This window comes from Aulonocara stuartgranti, assembly GCF_965226115.1.
Source record: "Aulonocara stuartgranti genome assembly, chromosome: 4".
In the NCBI taxonomy this organism is placed as follows: Eukaryota; Metazoa; Chordata; class Actinopteri; order Cichliformes; family Cichlidae; genus Aulonocara; species Aulonocara stuartgranti.
The window spans coordinates 7634754-7651461 of record NC_138942.1 but is presented as its reverse complement, the minus strand read 5'-3'; the positions used below and the strand labels follow the sequence as shown (position 1 = coordinate 7651461).

General features: G+C 43.3%; 2 protein-coding genes and 1 long non-coding RNA gene across 6 annotated transcripts in view; all 3 read left to right on the top strand.

Annotated features, from left to right (window-relative positions):
* Positions 1-3593, top strand: part of lasp1 (LIM and SH3 protein 1) — a 30906-nt gene extending 27313 nt beyond the window's left edge. For both annotated transcript variants that reach the window (XM_082530324.1, XM_082530325.1), the window contains exon 7: positions 95-3593. In XM_082530324.1, coding sequence (XP_082386450.1) covers positions 95-268 — 174 coding nt within the window. In that variant the 3' untranslated portion in view covers positions 269-3593. The remainder of the gene's footprint in view (positions 1-94) is intronic.
* Positions 3594-4926: 1333 nt separating this feature from the next.
* On the top strand, positions 4927-7537 carry LOC309705787. Of its 2 annotated transcripts, XR_014276612.1 has the most exons (3): positions 5520-6063; positions 6283-6590; positions 6774-7537. It is a non-coding gene; the product is annotated as an uncharacterized lncRNA (long non-coding RNA). The 2 variants fall into 2 exon arrangements; XR_014276611.1 differs by having other exon boundaries at positions 4927-6590.
* A 1232-nt stretch (positions 7538-8769) lies between these two features.
* The window catches only part of arhgap23a (Rho GTPase activating protein 23a), a 69979-nt gene continuing 62040 nt past the window's right edge, over positions 8770-16708 (top strand). Inside the window, exons 1-3 of one of the 2 annotated variants that reach the window (XM_082529898.1) lie at positions 8770-8844; positions 8999-9067; positions 9528-9583. Coding sequence is in view for 1 of the 2 variants with exons in the window: in XM_082529896.1 (XP_082386022.1) it covers positions 12199-12207 (9 nt within the window). In the remaining variant the exon portion in view is untranslated. Of the gene's footprint in view, positions 8845-8998; positions 9068-9527; positions 9584-11793; positions 12208-16708 lie in introns of those variants that run through there. The other variant, XM_082529896.1, reaches the window with a different exon arrangement.

Below are 16708 nucleotides of genomic sequence, written 5' to 3'. Positions count from 1 at the left end.
AAGCAAAACACATTCTTTCCAAGATGATTAAGCTCATTGTCAGCAGACTGTAACCGTTTATAAACTAACCAAGCTCATTCTTTTTTGCTGACAGAAGCGATACAGGGCAGTATATGACTACTCTGCCGCCGATGAGGATGAAGTTTCCTTTATGGACGGAGATGTGATCGTAGACGTGCAGCAGATTGATGAAGGCTGGATGTATGGCCGCGTGGAGCGTACCGGCCAGCAGGGCATGCTGCCTGCCAACTACGTGGAGGCCATCTGAGCTAGAGGAGAAGAAAAAGAGGGAGAGAAAAAGGAGGAGATAGAGAAAGGGAGGGAAAGTAGGAAAGGAAAAGCCCAGTGCCATCTCATCTTAGCGCCGCTTTCTCTTATTTTTACTCTTGTTCCCTAACCTGCCCTGAGAGACCCTGAACCCCTTCCCCCTCTACATCCCTGCTCTGCTCTCACTGTTCGCCAGCCACAGACACACACCCTCTATCTAGCTGTCTGTCCTTCTGTCTGTCTATCTGCCTGCCTGCTTCTCTATTCGTCCGTCTGTGCTAATGTCTCTCTATTTGGATGTTCGTCATCCTCTTTGTCTTTGTCCCCATCCTGACTCCACTCTCATGCAGCTGCAAGTGGGAATGGAAAGTCCTCAAAGATGAATTCACAGTTCATTGCAGTATGTCAGGGGTCCGTGCCGTGTCACACAGCTCCATCCTAGCTACGCCACTTAGCAATCCTACCACTAAAACATGCAAAAATACTGAAGAAAATGTTTGTTTTTTGAAAAAAAGATATCCCTGAAGTGAGTAAACCTGCAGACACAATTCAGTGAAGAAACTAGCTCAAAGTGTGTTTGAGTGGCGTTTTAATGGGCCCATTTGTCTTTTTCTTTCTTTAATTTTGCAGCGTGATCTTGGCCAGACTGGAAAAACAGTGTATAGAATCTCAGTCTGTCTTAGAGTGATTTTTTTTTTTCTTCACTTGAGTACATTCCTTTAACCTCCAACGCTGTTGCTGTTGCATCAGTCAGCCAGTTTTCAGTCTTAACAGAGAGGTTTTTTAAATATATTTATAGATGGACACACATCTCGCCAGTCTGCTCAAGTAGGCACCCTCATGTTCAGCACTGTGCTGTTGTCAAACTGGAATAATGACCTAACTGTAGAGCACCTCCTGTTGAGCCTTACACAGGCTTCCTGGATACAGGAGGGATCAGGGACACGTTAGGGGACTTCATCAGTCTTTCTCTTGCAGTTACACTGAACACACGTCTGCATGTACAGTATACACGTTTATTCCTGATTTTGCAGCCTAAATGCCTTCAGTCCTGTGAGAATCACAAAGATATGGTGATCAAGATTAAGCTGTTTTGGGGGGGAAATGGCTCTTCCCCTTTGCTAAGAAAAAAAAATATCACCATCACAGAAATCCTTTATAAAAGACGAGGCCAAGCACAACTCGATATTGTGAATCGTTTATTTGAAATTCATTCCACCGTTTTTGAAAGAGTACATTCCAGTCTTTTTTTTTTTTCTTTTTTTTTCTCATTTAATGTGAGATTTTTTTTTTATGGCTGTGGTAGATGTTGTCATTTTTCTCGCTCTTTTCTTCCTGAACTGTCCTTGTTGTTATTAGATGTTTGTTTTGAGAAAAAAAAAACAGATCTGTGTATTTAATAAATAAACCAGCAACTCAGTTTGCAAGACAGAAAAGGAGTAGTTATGGAGACTCTTGTAGTCACTGTATTAGATCAGTCATGGGATAATTACTTGGAGTTTCAGGACAGCGCTAACTGCTTGTTGTTAAAGACAGTTTCATTGTTCTGCAGCTTCAAAGAAGGGAGAATTTAGAAAAAGAATCATTTAAAATACACCTGAAAGTTGATTTTTATCGTATGCTCTGTTCATTTTAAAGGCAGCTGCCACCTGAGCCAGGGCGGCACATGTGGCAGGCCAATCCCAACAACAAGCCAGCCACCGCTCGCTGGCAGCTAAATGTTGAAACTGGTTCTTGAGCGTAAAATGAAGCGTTTGCGTTGCTGGCTCTTCCACAGAAAGACTGCGACACAGTATTTCTGTTAAAACCATAACACGTGTAATTGTCATTATTGTTGCCATTCCTCTGTGGTGTAAATAATGTCACAGGCCCCTGACCTTATGCACCTTTCCCCTTTTCTTGCAGTTTCCTTCTCCTGTGATGCACTGTGACTGTCACAGACATGAGCGATCAGGGTGGGGCCATCCTTACAGTGGAGCTGGGGAGCGGGGAGGGAGGGGATTTCGGCTTCATTAAGTGAAACAAGGCTCTCACTATGTAGCTAGATGACATTGTACAATTGTATATGTATCATAAATGTAAGTTAGGGGGAATTGTTTTTACAGGTCACGGTGCTCTGGGAAGTGGCTTGCCTGCAGATAAAAGCGTTTCAATATTTTTGTGAATGTGGAGAAGTTCTGTGATTTTTAAAAGCTGACTCACGGTTGATGCACGTTGTCAGTTGGTGTTGAACAATCAAACTCTCTAATGTCATGAATTGTGACAGTGCTGATGGGAAAAAAAAGTCACTGAATTAGAAAAAAGACTCTTCTAATCTTCTAATAAATGAGAACGAATGAACACACTGTACAGCATCTTTCCTGCATTTTGCATTAATCTCTATTCGACAACAGGATATTTGCAAAACAGACGCTAGATCGGAAAGCTGGTTTAGAGCTCACGGTTGTGTGTATCTCTGGGGTAAATTGAGGAATTTTGTGGTTTGGCTTTGAGTGAAATGATTGTTGTTCCTGGCTGATGGTGCATTTGCTCAAATTTAATTATCAACGAAACTACTCACACTGGTAGATTCCGGATTGCGTCCAGTCCAAACTTATCCTCAAGTGTGTTGATTGTTGTTAGGTGGTGGTGTGGATGAAATGAGGGAAGGAGGGGGGGAATGGCCAAAGACAGCCAGTATTGTTTAAGTGTGGCTCAGGATGGATTTGTTAAGGCACTGTGTGTGCGAAGATGTAAGCGTGCGAGGCTGGGGGGAGAGGGGGCGACTGAGGGTGGCGATCCTCTCGATTTCCCAGTCTGTGAGAGGCGGCAAGTTGTTTGTCTGACCTGGATTTTAGTCAGGAGTTAACCTCTTTGCGCCAAATACCGCTCCTCTGCTCTGGCATCACTACTGAACCCTAACTTCATATCATAACCCTGCTTCCATTCAGTTTCTGTCTTCTTATGCTGTCCAACCTCCTGCTGCAGTTCCTCTTTCCTTCAGCCTTCATCGTAGGCTCCTGCTCTTCTGATGAATCATTCCCTGCTTCTATGATACTGGTTATATACTGTAGACTTTGCAGAGTGAAATCATATAATCCACAATTGCAGGTTTAGCATTCAGACCAGTTTTTGTGCATTCCATCTTAAATTGTTTTTGATATAATTTTGTTATTTTTTTAAAGAAAAAAAAATATACCATATGCATATTGACATACACATGTATTCAACACTCTGAATACATCCTCAGATTAAGGACCTGATATCATCTCCTGTTGCCCTGATACAGCACTTCAAATTGTACTTATGATTCTGCAGATTCAATAAAATGTCATTTTTTTTCTCAAGACTGCTCTGTCTGTACAGTCTCTTCACTTGGACACATGAATAGCAACGCAAACGTAAAAATCTACATAGGTGTGCAAGGCCCTTTTTCAGCAAATGTCACATTATGTCGCTTCTACGAATTTATGATGCAAAAAAGGACAATTGCTAAATAGGAAAACTTTTTCATGTTATGTTGTCATACCTAAAAACCATTGTGCTGATTAATGAAGTAATATGTTTAGCTGAGTCTTTTGGGGGTTTGGTTCTAAGTCTCAAAATGGTTCATTAAAGGACCTTCATTAGCGTGCTTGTGCTAATAAATTCAAGCTATTCCACGTGGGAAAAGAAGAAACAGTATTTCATACAACAATTTTCACCACTCCCCTTGCAGAAGAGGGAAAACCGGCTCCAGCCAGAATTCAAAAGAAGTGGGAAACACTGGTGCATAACTGATAACACAGGCTCCTCAGAGTCTCTAATTTAAGACCTTGAGAATCTGGCAGGTCCTGAACTGCTAGCTTTATTAAATATGAACTGCAAAGCACCCTTCTCACCATTCAAGAAGTGAATCAGGAATGTTTCCATATCTAAAACCATACTGGGTTTGCACTAAATCTGTGGAGATGCCCTAACCAGGGAGAAATGGATTAATATTGTCCCTCATTTGGCAGGTCTGTCAGAGAAACTCAGAACCGTAACAGCCCAGTGTGCTTCAGACCTAACAACACAAGACGAGACAAAACAACACAAGTGTACATTGTGCAATGTGTTGAGGAGCGTTTGGACTTTTACACGGGCGAGACCAAAGAACCACTCGTGACACGTCACACAACGCAGTTATACATCTTCAGCTAAAGCAGAGAGGACACGGGAATAAAGGAGGGTATTTATGTCCACACTGAATGACCGCTGTTAGACTGCTGGTGTCCTAGAGCACCAGTCATCAGTCACCTATAACACAGTCTGGAGATCCCTTTCCAGGTGATTCAATCCCCACTCACACCATAACCCAGGTAAATGGCCTGTATTTATATAGCGCTTTACTAGTCCCTAAGGACCCCAAAGCGCTTTACATATCCAGTCATCCACCCATTCACACACTGGTGATGGCAAGCTACATTGTAGCCACAGCCACCCTGGGGCGCACTGACAGAGGCGAGGCTGCCGGACACTGGCGCCACCGGGCCCTCTGACCACCACCAGTAGGCAACGGGTGAAGTGTCTTGCCCAAGGACACAATGACCAAGACTGTCCAAGCCGGGGCTCGAACCGGCAACCTTCCGATTACAAGGCGAACGCCCAACTCTTGAGCCACGATCGCCCGTGGCTCAAGAGTTGGGAGAAAATATGTGACCTTAATTATTTCCAACATGACATGGTAGGACAGTGTCTCCAAAGGGATTCACACCTTGGCCTCTGTGACAGTAATGACCTACCTTGATTCACACCTGGGCTCATGTAACTCACAATGACAAAGATGGTGACTCTCAGGATCTCTTCAATGGAGACAATCCCACAAGGGGTAAAATACCCAAGACTCTCCATTAGTTTCTAGAACTAAAGAAGCCACTTGGATGGGAAGTAAAATGTCTTCACAAGCAGAAAGAAGTCCATTTGCCTTCATTTCAAGTGCTTAAAAAAACAAAAGACCTCAAAAAGGAAAATTCTGAACCTATTTGTGAGAGGTGAGACAACTGAAAAGATGCTGGGGGGAGTTTGATGACCTCTTTCAAGCATAATGGGGGGAAAATGTGGTAAATGGGAGATTTGTGCAGATTAAAAGGGATCTTCAACGAGGATGGTTACTGCTCCATTAGGCAACAAGATTTGAACATAGTTTGATTGAAGCCAGTTTACTTATAAAGCAGGAAAAGGTCAAAACGATGTAGTTATCAGGGAGAATTACTGGTTCAGTTGTGGTATGTGGAACATCCTGATTGGCTATTGTTGTTGTTGATCTTGTGAGAAATAAGAAAAACCCATCAAGCTAATTCAACTTGTGGAAGGTTCTCTACTTCTGTCACACCAGCCCTTTGGATGTCCTCCTTCACTACAACCATGAATCTTCTCTGTGGTCTTCCTCATTTCCTCCTGCCTGACAGCTCCATATTCAACATCCTTTGAGCAGTACTATCTCTCCTCTGCACATGTCCAAAACATCTCAGCTTTTCCTCTTTGTCTCCAAACCGCCCACCCTGAGCTGTCCCTCCGATGTGCTAATTTCAGCCTTGGCCATCCCAATGAAAATCTTAACATCTTCAACTCTGCCATCTCCAGCTCAGCTTCCTGTCTTTTTATCAAAGCCTTTATCTCCAAAACCATACATCATAGCAGGTCACCAACATCGCCTGCTAGTCTTCTGTCACAAATCACCCCTGAAACTCGTCTCCACCCCCTGGCTACGCTCTCTGCTTCACCTCTCTTGCGACTGTCCGTTGCTTTGGATGGTTGACCCCAGTTATTTACACTCATAGACTCTTTCTACTCTTTGTATGTTCTCTCTTGCTTCTCCTGACTTAAGACTTTATTGACTTATTATTGATTAAAGCTACAAACTGTCCTTTTGGTAACAAAGTAAAGATTTTGGGGGAAGTCATCCATGGAGGCCAAACACGCCTTTCTTGGGCAAACGTGCCTGAAAGCCAAAACTCCGGGTTAGAAAATCACATGTGTTTTCTTTTCCCCCTTGCACGTTCGCTTTTTGTGTAGGGCGGGGCGTGTGGAGCTCTCCGAGTTCTTCCGATCTGTTCCGATCTTCGCCGATCTTCTACCCTCGGTGGTAAGGTCGCTGTTTGTGCTGCGTGTTCTCCTCACATCCGCACAGTCTGTCTCCGACCGAGCTCCCATCATGGTGGACATCTTGGTGTTGATGTTTTTCGCCGTTATGGGCCTCGTCTTCCTCTCCTACATCATCTACATGCTGTGATGAAGATGCGTCCTGGTCAGGCGGTGCTGGAGCCTAACGGAGGGTGTTTGTTTTTCCTCTCCTGCATCCCCGGTTTACGCCACAAACAGAGGTGAGTGTTGTATTTGCAGGTGTTATTAAGCGAAATCCTTCTGTGGTGGAAAATGAGTGCATATACCCGAGAAAGGCCGGTGTTCCTGTTGCTGTATCGATTTTGGGATGATTGGTTTCTTTCATCGCCGTCAGTGTTAGTAAGTTGCCAGCGACAGACCTGTTAATGCTTCCCATGTTTCAGGGAGTAGAGCCACGGCCAGGCCATGATGGTTCCCTTTGGAGCTTTCATGTGGGGATGAGAGGAGCGATCCAGGCAAGAGAGGAAAAACAAATGGAGAAGAAGTGGAAGCCAAACTGTTTTGCACTCTGCAATCATTCCCCTCCTTCCTTCTTTGGAACAGTCAGATCTGACCAGGATGCCCAAACAGAAATTATAACCCTCATCATCATTTTCTGTGGTACTTCTGTGTCAGTATTACTGTTTAGAGGAGTAGCGATGTTACCTGCACATAAGGATCCAGGATGGCATTCATAAAGGTGTAGAATTTGCCTTTTTTTTTCTTTTTTTTTTTACGATGTGCGATTATTTATTTATTTATTTTTTAAGGATGGATTTGATTTGAAGTGTTCAGTTTGACAGTATTATCCAGATGTTTTATCAGCTCTTTTTGCACAGGTTTGTGTTTCAGCAATCAGTTGGAGAGCCTCAGTCACTATACTTTCCTTCTCACTGTAATCATCATTGTCCACTAAATTAAGAGGAATGGAAAGGTATTTGTTGCACTATATCAGTTGCTTTAATGTTCTGAAGCTTTGCAACTACATTGCTCTTTTTCTGTTTTTGTCCTTATTTTTTTTGGCCACAGATGACATCCACAAAGAGGTGTTGTTTGTGTATATCTGAGTTTCATATTATCTGTTATTTTTAAATAATGTTCACTGATGCGCACACACAATTTTCTGATAATCGTGAAATGTCAAATAAAGATGATTCCAGTAAACCCAGCTGCCTTCTCTTTCGCTTTTTGGAAAGCAAAGTTGAATTCATCCTTTTTGGGCATTATCAACTGTCACGGTCAGTTTTCAAGAAGATGACAAGCATTTCATGGTTCGAGCTTCTCAAATAGATGGAGGCTTTCCTGCTTATTCTTAGGTGTATTAAGTTTAATACATTTGCTCTTGGAGTGACAGACCAAATCACTATTTGTTGTTGTCTGCAGATATTTTTATTAAAATTTATATTGCTTGAGTGGTTAATAAGCAAAAGCAGGGCTGAGGTTGCACCAGACCACTAAAAGTGGATTGTGTTGCCATATTGATGTAACCACAGCTGGAAATTACAGGAAAGAATAATCCTGGGGGGGAATAAGAAGAACTGTTGTCCTCCGCAATTCAATATTAAAAAGGTCTTCAAACAAGAGTCGAATGTAAAGGCAGAGGCTTTAAAACATGTTCTAAACCACTGGTTAAAGTCCAGAACAATAGGGTCAGGTTAAACTTTAGCAGAAAACCTCTAAATGAGCCCACAGAGTTCTGAAAAAGAATTCCTTGATCCAAGCAGATTGAAGAGCAGAGTGTGGCTCATGACCATAGCATTGTACGCTTTTTGGTCACTCGAGACACGACTGAATATAGAGAGAACATATTTCATCCCTCTGAAAATGGGGGACTATGTACAAAACTCTCTATAATTTTTAATTAATACAAAACTTCTATCAAACTCATTGAATTAAACCTGAAAGTCTGCTCTTCCAAGTACATGTTGATAGATTTAAAATCCACCGTGGGAGGTATCCAAAGGCAAAATTACAAAAAAATAAAATAGACCTAATTATGCTTTTATTATGAAATTTCTTAGGCAATATACTTCACAATTTTGTAATTTTTTTAGTCTGGTATGTTTATTTCTCTAAATAAAAGGCATATTGCACACACAAAAATTCCACTCGAGTGTTCTGTGAAGTAATGTCATGCTGTAAACTCTGCACATCACATCCACATTTCAGCTACTGAGAAAACATTTGAGCAGGATATATATTTTTAACCCTTGAGCATGTTGGAAAAATATTCATTCTTCTCTAAAAAGAATGGGTATGACCTGAAGGATGACTAACAGTACCATATTCCATGCACCACATTTCCTGCCAAACCCGCCCCACGCTCTGTAGCTGTTGTGGATTTTTGTGCCAGATGCTCTCCTGCAGATGGTGCTGTTGACCTATAGCAGGCTGTGGGGCCTGACCTGAGAGCAGCTTATCTGTAAATAGATCAGAACAATCCAGATGCATATATGGAACAACAGGTTACAGGAGGTGGGTGGATAAAGAAAATACTCACGTGAAGTTTTTCAAGTTGATCACAAAAATGCTTGAATTCCAGCTAAAGGCATATTTTAGTCGCTACTCAAACCAAAGTGTACTGTTACACAAAACAGGATTTATTCATAATTTTCTATTTTATCAACAGATGAAGGCTCCTCTGTCTTATTTCTCAATGAGGACTCTTGAACATTTGCATCTCTCTGCACGGTCACAGGTCAGCTTCTGCATAACAGTGGATGTCTTACCCTAACAATTATTTTTAATGAATCCTGAAAACACGTAATGTCTCCTTTAAGTTATATGAACTTAAGCTAGTTAAGCTAGATTAGCACAAAGTGTAAAAACATGGTAACATGGCTAACCTGGTTCACCCCTTACTCAAAACGTTTAACCTGTATGAATTACACAAATATAACATAATATGTTAATTTGCGAGCTGTAGAGTTGCTGGTATGTAGATTTAGTTTAGCTTTTTTTCCTGCTTTGTTCTCACTTTTATGCTAAGATAAGCTAAATATCAGTAGCCATGCAGTGTAAACATAAACTGTAGCAATTTCAATCATATCCTTTCTGAAACTATATAAATCTATTTCCTAAATGTTAAACTGGGATGCATCAGAGTCGACCCTGATGAAAGCGTTGGTCAGTCAATAAAGTTGTTCCTCTTCCCTTAGGTGTTGCTGGAGTTCCTGCATTGTGAATTGTTTCATCCTCTCCATGCACCTTGGAAGTAGGTGAAGTTGTGCCAGAAATTTTTGCTCTAAATGTTAAACTACTCATTAATTCATTCCTTCCCACCTCCTCAAAGCACTTAGCTAAAGTTTCTCCCACATAGGCAGATAGAGCCCCTCTGGGGAATGATCAGAATTCCTCTGCTGATAGTATAAGCTACCGCTCTCACCATTACAATACACCCACTGTTTTATCAGAGAGCACACACACACATGTGCAGTCATTTTACTTCAAACAGCATCTTTGGCACGGCCAGATCAAATGACACTGCAGCAAGCTGACACTACACTTGTGAGTCTTCATCTGGGTTAGAAAGAGAATGAAGCATTGAAGCTGGACTAAAGGAAAGATTTCAATCACACTCCTGTTCGCCTCATATCAGATTGTGTCACAGCTATGTTTTGTGTCCCCTGAAGCTCGACAGGCCAGAAACAGGTGCTCTTTTGTTTTTCAGCTGCAGAGACCTTGACTTTCCCCCGGAGCCATAGTTTTGGTCTAATGCAGTAACACAGGACATTTATATGTGCTTATAATTATTTTAAAAGGAGAAAAAAACAATCTAAATAGTACCGTATCACTGCTACAGCTGCTGACAGCATTCCTGGCATTCCCGGGGATATTTCGTTGTCTTTTATATTTTTGCTTAATTCTCTGGATAGCTGGAAGAATGTGCACAACATTACATCATGTCCAGATGCTTCCGGTGCAGACTTTGATGGCTGAAATGTCATCGATTTAAAACCTAAATGTTTTTAGGATTTAAAGACAAATAACGTGGTGTGTTTTAAGTGGTTCGTTTTAGACTTCTTACTGTCAGAAAATTTCTTTGATGCTTTTTTTCACCTTGTTCTCCATTTGTCAACTCTGGAGCTTAAAAAAATGAACATAAGGAGCCTTTCTGGGAAATAAACTAAGTAATCACTCACTAGAAGAGAACTGGGAGCAAACTGAACACAACACAATCATAAAACACATCAAGTCGTTCCATAATAACCCCTGGAAGTGGAGAGTGGAGTGGGAATAACAAATAATATAAGGAAAGACTTTCCCGATGTGAAGTTTCCTTTTAAATTAATCCTGCACAGTTATGGAAAGCCAGGAGGAACACATGCACATCGACAGCGTAATGCATAAACTACTGCCTGCTTAAATAAAGGATAATAAGTTTACATCTTTTTCAAAAATCTCTATATTTCCATTCATGAAGGCGTCTCCTGATTTTAGATGGTGATGATAATAGATGTTGTGATATGATGAATCTAATGTATATGTATGTGTTCAAAGTTCAAATATCAGAACCCGCGTGACTAGATTGTAATAACATCTCGTATCTGTGGCACCTTTAACCTCCGGCAACTTTTTGCCAGTGAGCCGGAGTTTGGGATTGAGAGGATAGAGAGTGTAGTGATAATAATACAATAGGTGAAGATGGAGGGAGGTGGAGAGGATAGAGGCAGAGCAAATAAAGAAAAAAACAGGCAATGAAAGAAAAGAGAATGAGGGAAGGGAAATGGAGTGCCTCTGTGCTTATAGCCGTGGCCTTCAGTGTTAGAGTTCCTGTTGTTGTGGGGTGGGAGTTTCCCTCTGTGGCGGCAGTGAGGGAAATGGCAGAGGATGTCTTTTTCCTGGCTGACCAAGAATGCCCGGCTCTCGAGGTCTTTTCTCCTCTCGTGTGTGGTTTTTAGTCATTTTTTGCCAAAGTTTTTAGTGTTAATAATACAAACATCTCACCACAAACTCCTCGTTTTCTTTTCATTTCATTTGGAACACTGATGCATTGCGGGTGAACTATTTTCTCCCTGGGGGCACGGGGATATCTGCTCTTAAACGCCCAACAGATCCTGACAACAGATTGGACTACACGTCCCAACATGCTCCCCTCACAATAGGAGGCGGGGGCCATAAATCCTGCCAGCCAATGGTTTTACGTGAAGGGGTTCTGTGGTTGGTGAGCTGCACGGGCAGCTGTTGTCAATGGCAACAGAGGTTTGCAGGGAAGCATGAGCTGGACAGCTGGTAGAGGGTCCTCTGCTAGGAGTCACATGAGCTCCCGGCAGCCAATCTCAAGCCTTCCGCCTTCCTCTATCGGCTGCTTCTTCTCGCTCATTTGCTGTTCTGGTTCTCTTCAGCTGCAGCAGGAGGGGGAGGGGAGATGGAAGGAGAGGAGGGAAGTGGAGACAGGGAGAGGGAGGGAAAGGAGGCGAGGCCAGCGTACACAGGGAACGAGTGAAAGAGAACGAAAGCGGAGAGCGGGAGTCTCTTCCTTCTGTGTGGCCATCAAGCAGAGAGGCGAGAATTGGACGTGCACACTGTTTCCCCTCTAGCTGTCACCCAGAGCGGCAGGGGAAGAAGAAGAAACAGAGACAAGGACAAAAGATGAGTGTCTAGCTGGATGTTTCAGGCTGTCACACTCAGAGACAGAGTTATGCCTGTGTGGAGAGGCGAAGCAGCAGCAGCAGCGCTCGGCTGCCAGGCTGCCTCGCCTGTGTGACGAGAGCAGGACTGCATTTCTGCTGGGAATACTAAACCAGGAAAAGAAAAGAGAGAAGACAGGCAGCCGGTGATCTTGTGCCATGACTGGGAAGAGGAGGAGGGAGGAGACTCGTTGAAATCATGGACCAGGTGAGGATGGAGATGAGGAGGTGGGGAGGAAGTGAAGGGGAAGTGAAGGGGAACACCACCTTTAATGTGCTCCACATATCCACACCTCTCTGACACAAAGCACGCAGCGCAGACGCAGCAGCGGCTCCTGGTTTATTCATAACATGCATCACAACTGTTTTCATTCCCTCGAGGCAAAAACCAACTGCACAGCATGCTGCCGAACCCACGGTGTGTGTTTTCTGATTCACCCCCGGCGAGCTGGTTTTCACTCTGAGTGGGTGGGGAGGGGGGGGAGAGGCCGGGCCGGCAAAGGTGTCGCCACCGGCAAGTGGCAGGCCTCTGGAGAGATGACACAGTTCAAAACATCACCGGCTCATATCTTAGGTGAACACTTTGGAGATGAGCAACAGAACAGAATGAAAACAGGGGTGTGGCTGATTATTACAGGATAACATGTCGTGAAGCGAGTGGCACCTTCACCTAGAGTCAGACAGGAAGGAGTAAGGGGATGGGATGTCGTGCAACAGTGTTCACATCCAGAGCGTTACTGATAGAGACCGAGGCAAGCCGAAATATTGTGTACTCATGTCACAGCCTTTGCAATAGGTCTCATCGCCTGCGCCACATGTTTACTCAGCGCTGTAACTTGATGCATGTCGAATGTCCCTCTCTTGCGCCCTAAACAGACAGTGTTTGTGACTGCTTTGGTGTATTTTATGACCTGTTTCTCAGAGCTCTGTTTGCAGGCTGATTGCTGCAGCTGTCTTTTGGTGTTGTCTCCACGGTGGAGGCGAGCAGCTGCTGGTAGTTTAGCAAAATGATGGATGGTTTAGAGGAGCAGAGACAAGAAGCAACACCAATCAAGTCTCCCTCCCTCTCGCATCTCCCCTCCATTGCCCTCAAATGTGTCTCCTGCTCATTGATTACCTCATCCCCCGTGTCCACCCTCCCCCTGTCTCACTCTGTTGCTTTGCGTCCTCTATGCTCCTGAGAGGGGATCTGGTGTGAGCATCAGGTCTGCGATGAAGAAGAGGAGGGATTACGGAGTAAATAGGTGACACACCCAAAGCCCAGCCCTTGCCTCGGGGTTAATTATTCATGCTGTCCATGGGTGGGGGCGTGCCTGTCCTGTATGTGTCTGCCTGCTCAGGTTGGGGTGATGTTAGCCCCCTTGGTACAGCAGGGATGATGTCATGACTGCTGCTAGCCAGACAGTCAGAGTGTCTTTGTTATTGTGGGTGGAGATATACTTAGAGGCAGGGGTATAAGCTAGCAACCCAAGCAGCAAACTTCAGGTAGTAACAGAGAGCTCACGATGTGTTTGGAGGACCTAAAAATGTCACGTATGACTTATTAACCAAGTCTTACACACACATTCTCATGAAAAGTATCAGTTCACCTTTGCAACAACAATGACAAAAAAAGAGAATGGTGTCACTTACTGTGCAGTATAGATCACAGGAAACAAAAACTATTTATAAGACTCCGCAGTGCTGTGAAATGCTGACACGGCGTGGCCTTGGTGCAGTGCTAAAGCTGGGTCAGTGTCATTTTAATAGATGGACTATATTGTGATGTAATGTATGATTATACAGTAGCACTTTCCTGTTCACATGACTGTGAAGCATTATCTGTTGTTTTTTGTTTCCTGGGTGTGTTTACAGTAAAGCAGCCGCGAGATGGTTCTTGGTACACAGTCTAAGTCTGAGAAACGTTTAGAGATACAGTGAGAGTTGGAAGCCTCAGCATGCACTAATATCACCGTGTGGATGCAAAAGAGGCATGCGGGCTTTACTGCAGTCGTCGAAAGGCTTGCAAAGTTTACACGGCATCGTCACACGCTTTTGTCCTTCTTTCTGTTTGTAGCTGTCTATTGAAGGACACGCATGTACATTCGCAGTGATAAGGAGGGCAGAGGCTCAGTGAGGGACAGGAAAAAGGCTTGTGAGATAAAGCGCCTGTGAGAGAGAATCCAGGGCAGCAGCGGGACACCTCTTACTCTCAGAGTCCGTCTGCGATGCATTCTTCTGTGTCCGAGTGTTGCCACGATCCTCATCCTCACTGCACTCTCTGGTTTTATAGGCTTATAAATGTTCTTAGTTCAGAGCGCCTCCTTCCATGAGGATGATTAAACTATTAGACTAACTGCAAATCAGCGTGGGTCATTAGTGCTTTGTGATCAATAGTCATTAAGGGAGACATGGGCAGGGCTTGTGGTGACTGCTGGCGTGCGAACTCGAAGGCCGGAGATGGAGTTGCATGACCGCATCCATCACGCAGAACCACATCACTCTTTCTACTGTAACATCCTTGGACTCCACTGGAGTAAATTTGCAGGATTCACAGTTTAAAGTAAACCTTATTTATTTTATATTAGGCCTTGGTGCACTCCCCCACACTTCTTCCACTCTAAAACAAGTTGTTTCAGCTCGTCTCCTTTTACGCCAACTCTCTTCTGATTGTCTGCATCTTGCAAACTAACTCTTGGTGCAGCAGGCGGTCTTAGTCGTGTGCCTGACAGGGCTATATTAAGGATACCCACTATCTTTTTATTATCATTCAAATCCAAGAGATGAACCCCCCCCCCCCCCCCCCCCCCAAAAAAAAAAAAAAAAATTATACTTTTGGCTCACCGGCACTACTTGCACATATGTTGAACTTATTATGTGAAACTTAATATGAGCAACCACAACTGCAGCTGTTTGTGTATGACAGAAAATAAGGCAGAGCATGATAGATACATTTAAAAGTGTGTCACTACATCAGAGGGAATCCCTGATACAACTGGATGAGGCACATTCATGTGGACAGGGGTGACGCTGTTGTGTTTGTGCTGCTGTCTGAGTACAGCTCCCTGGAGGCTCAGTAAAGGAGGCTGGGCGACATGTGTAACTTTAGTGTGTATATGTGTGCATATATATATCTATGTGTGTGTGTGTGTGTAAGTTCCTGTGGCTGTCAGCCAGAGTTATCTGGCAAATTGCTTTGTCTGTTTCCCATAGATGTGACTGAAATGGAATGCAGTCAGAATTAGCTCAGGGCAAAGCAGCCACGGAGGGAGATATTTTATGAGAGTGAAAGTGTGTGTGCCTGTGTGTGTGCGTGTTAGTGAAGAAAGGGTCTTATTAGGTTACAAATGAGATAGTGAGAGAGAATGTAAAAGACAAATGTGTGAGAGGAATGGATAAAGAAAAAGAAGGAGTGTGTGTGTGTGTGTGCTTCATGGTAGAACAGGTGGTCTAATCTGATGTCCCACCCATGGCACCCCGAGGCCTCCTGTCTACAGCCCTTCAGTCTTTGCACTCTGAAGAATTTCTCACCGCGGGGCAGCAAACAGTGAGAGACTGTTAAAGATAAACTTTGAATGTGCGCTTGCATCCAAGCTGAAATGGAACAGTCACCAGACGTGATATTAAAACCACGGCCACAAAAACAGCTCTGACCTACCCTGACCTATCAGAGCAAGGAGTCGGGACCTCTGTCTGGCGGCAGATCCTCTTATGGATGCTTGTTATAGCTGGTTATGTTTTCTGTGTGTTGAAGTAGTGTGAAAGACCCAGAATTTGTCAGCAGCGTTTTTGCATTCTGCTAAGATAATTAATGCTATTCATTCATACAGTCATTCAGTGTTTATATTGATATTTTTACCCATGTTTAGAGCTTCTCTGGTCTCAGTATGAGTTCTGTAACACTGAGTGGAGGGGAGTTACAATGACATATATCCACACTGCTGTAGGAAAGCAGAGTTCACAGAGGTACATAGTTCCTTGCAGACATTTATGGTACAAATGGCTGTCACCATATTATGCACAGTCTCTGCAGCAGCAAGTAGGCTCTAGTACTACTACATGCTTATCAGTGTAATACTTTTCATGCAGGCTTCCATTTCATGTAAAATCAACCAAATCTATAAAAGGAAAAAATTAAACTAGAACCTCTCAGAACCTGTAGTCAGCTTCATTAGTTATATGTGGAGCAGCACAATGGTCTGCTCTCATTGTTAGCTCTGCAAAAGACTGGCAGCCAGCTGGATTAGGATCCACCCCCCGCCTACCCATGACCCTGAATTGGATAAGTGATTAAGAAAATCAATTGATGGGTGGGTGGCTGTAGTATATTTATCAAAGCTATGAAAAACATTGCTGTCATAGTAAAAGAAGCTCTATAGACTGAAGTCAGAAGAGACAAACAGAAGGTGTTTTATCATTTCCAGCATTTTCAATCTCTTGTAAATTTTTATGTACAGAAGCCGGCCATCAAACCCATTTTAAATCAACATTAAGCGTCACCATCCGAAGCTTAAATTTGGATTTTTTTCCAGCATGATTTTTTCTATAACTTTCCTTTGAGCCTGAATATGATGAAATGTGTGCATAATAGCATACTGTTAGCCTTTTTCCTTTAGGCATCCAACATCTTGGAAGAAGTGTGAGCTTTTGACCCACCTCTGTGTCTATACTGAGAGATGTAGCTCAGTAATTTTATCATAACATGAAGGTAACATTTCGCACAATTTGAT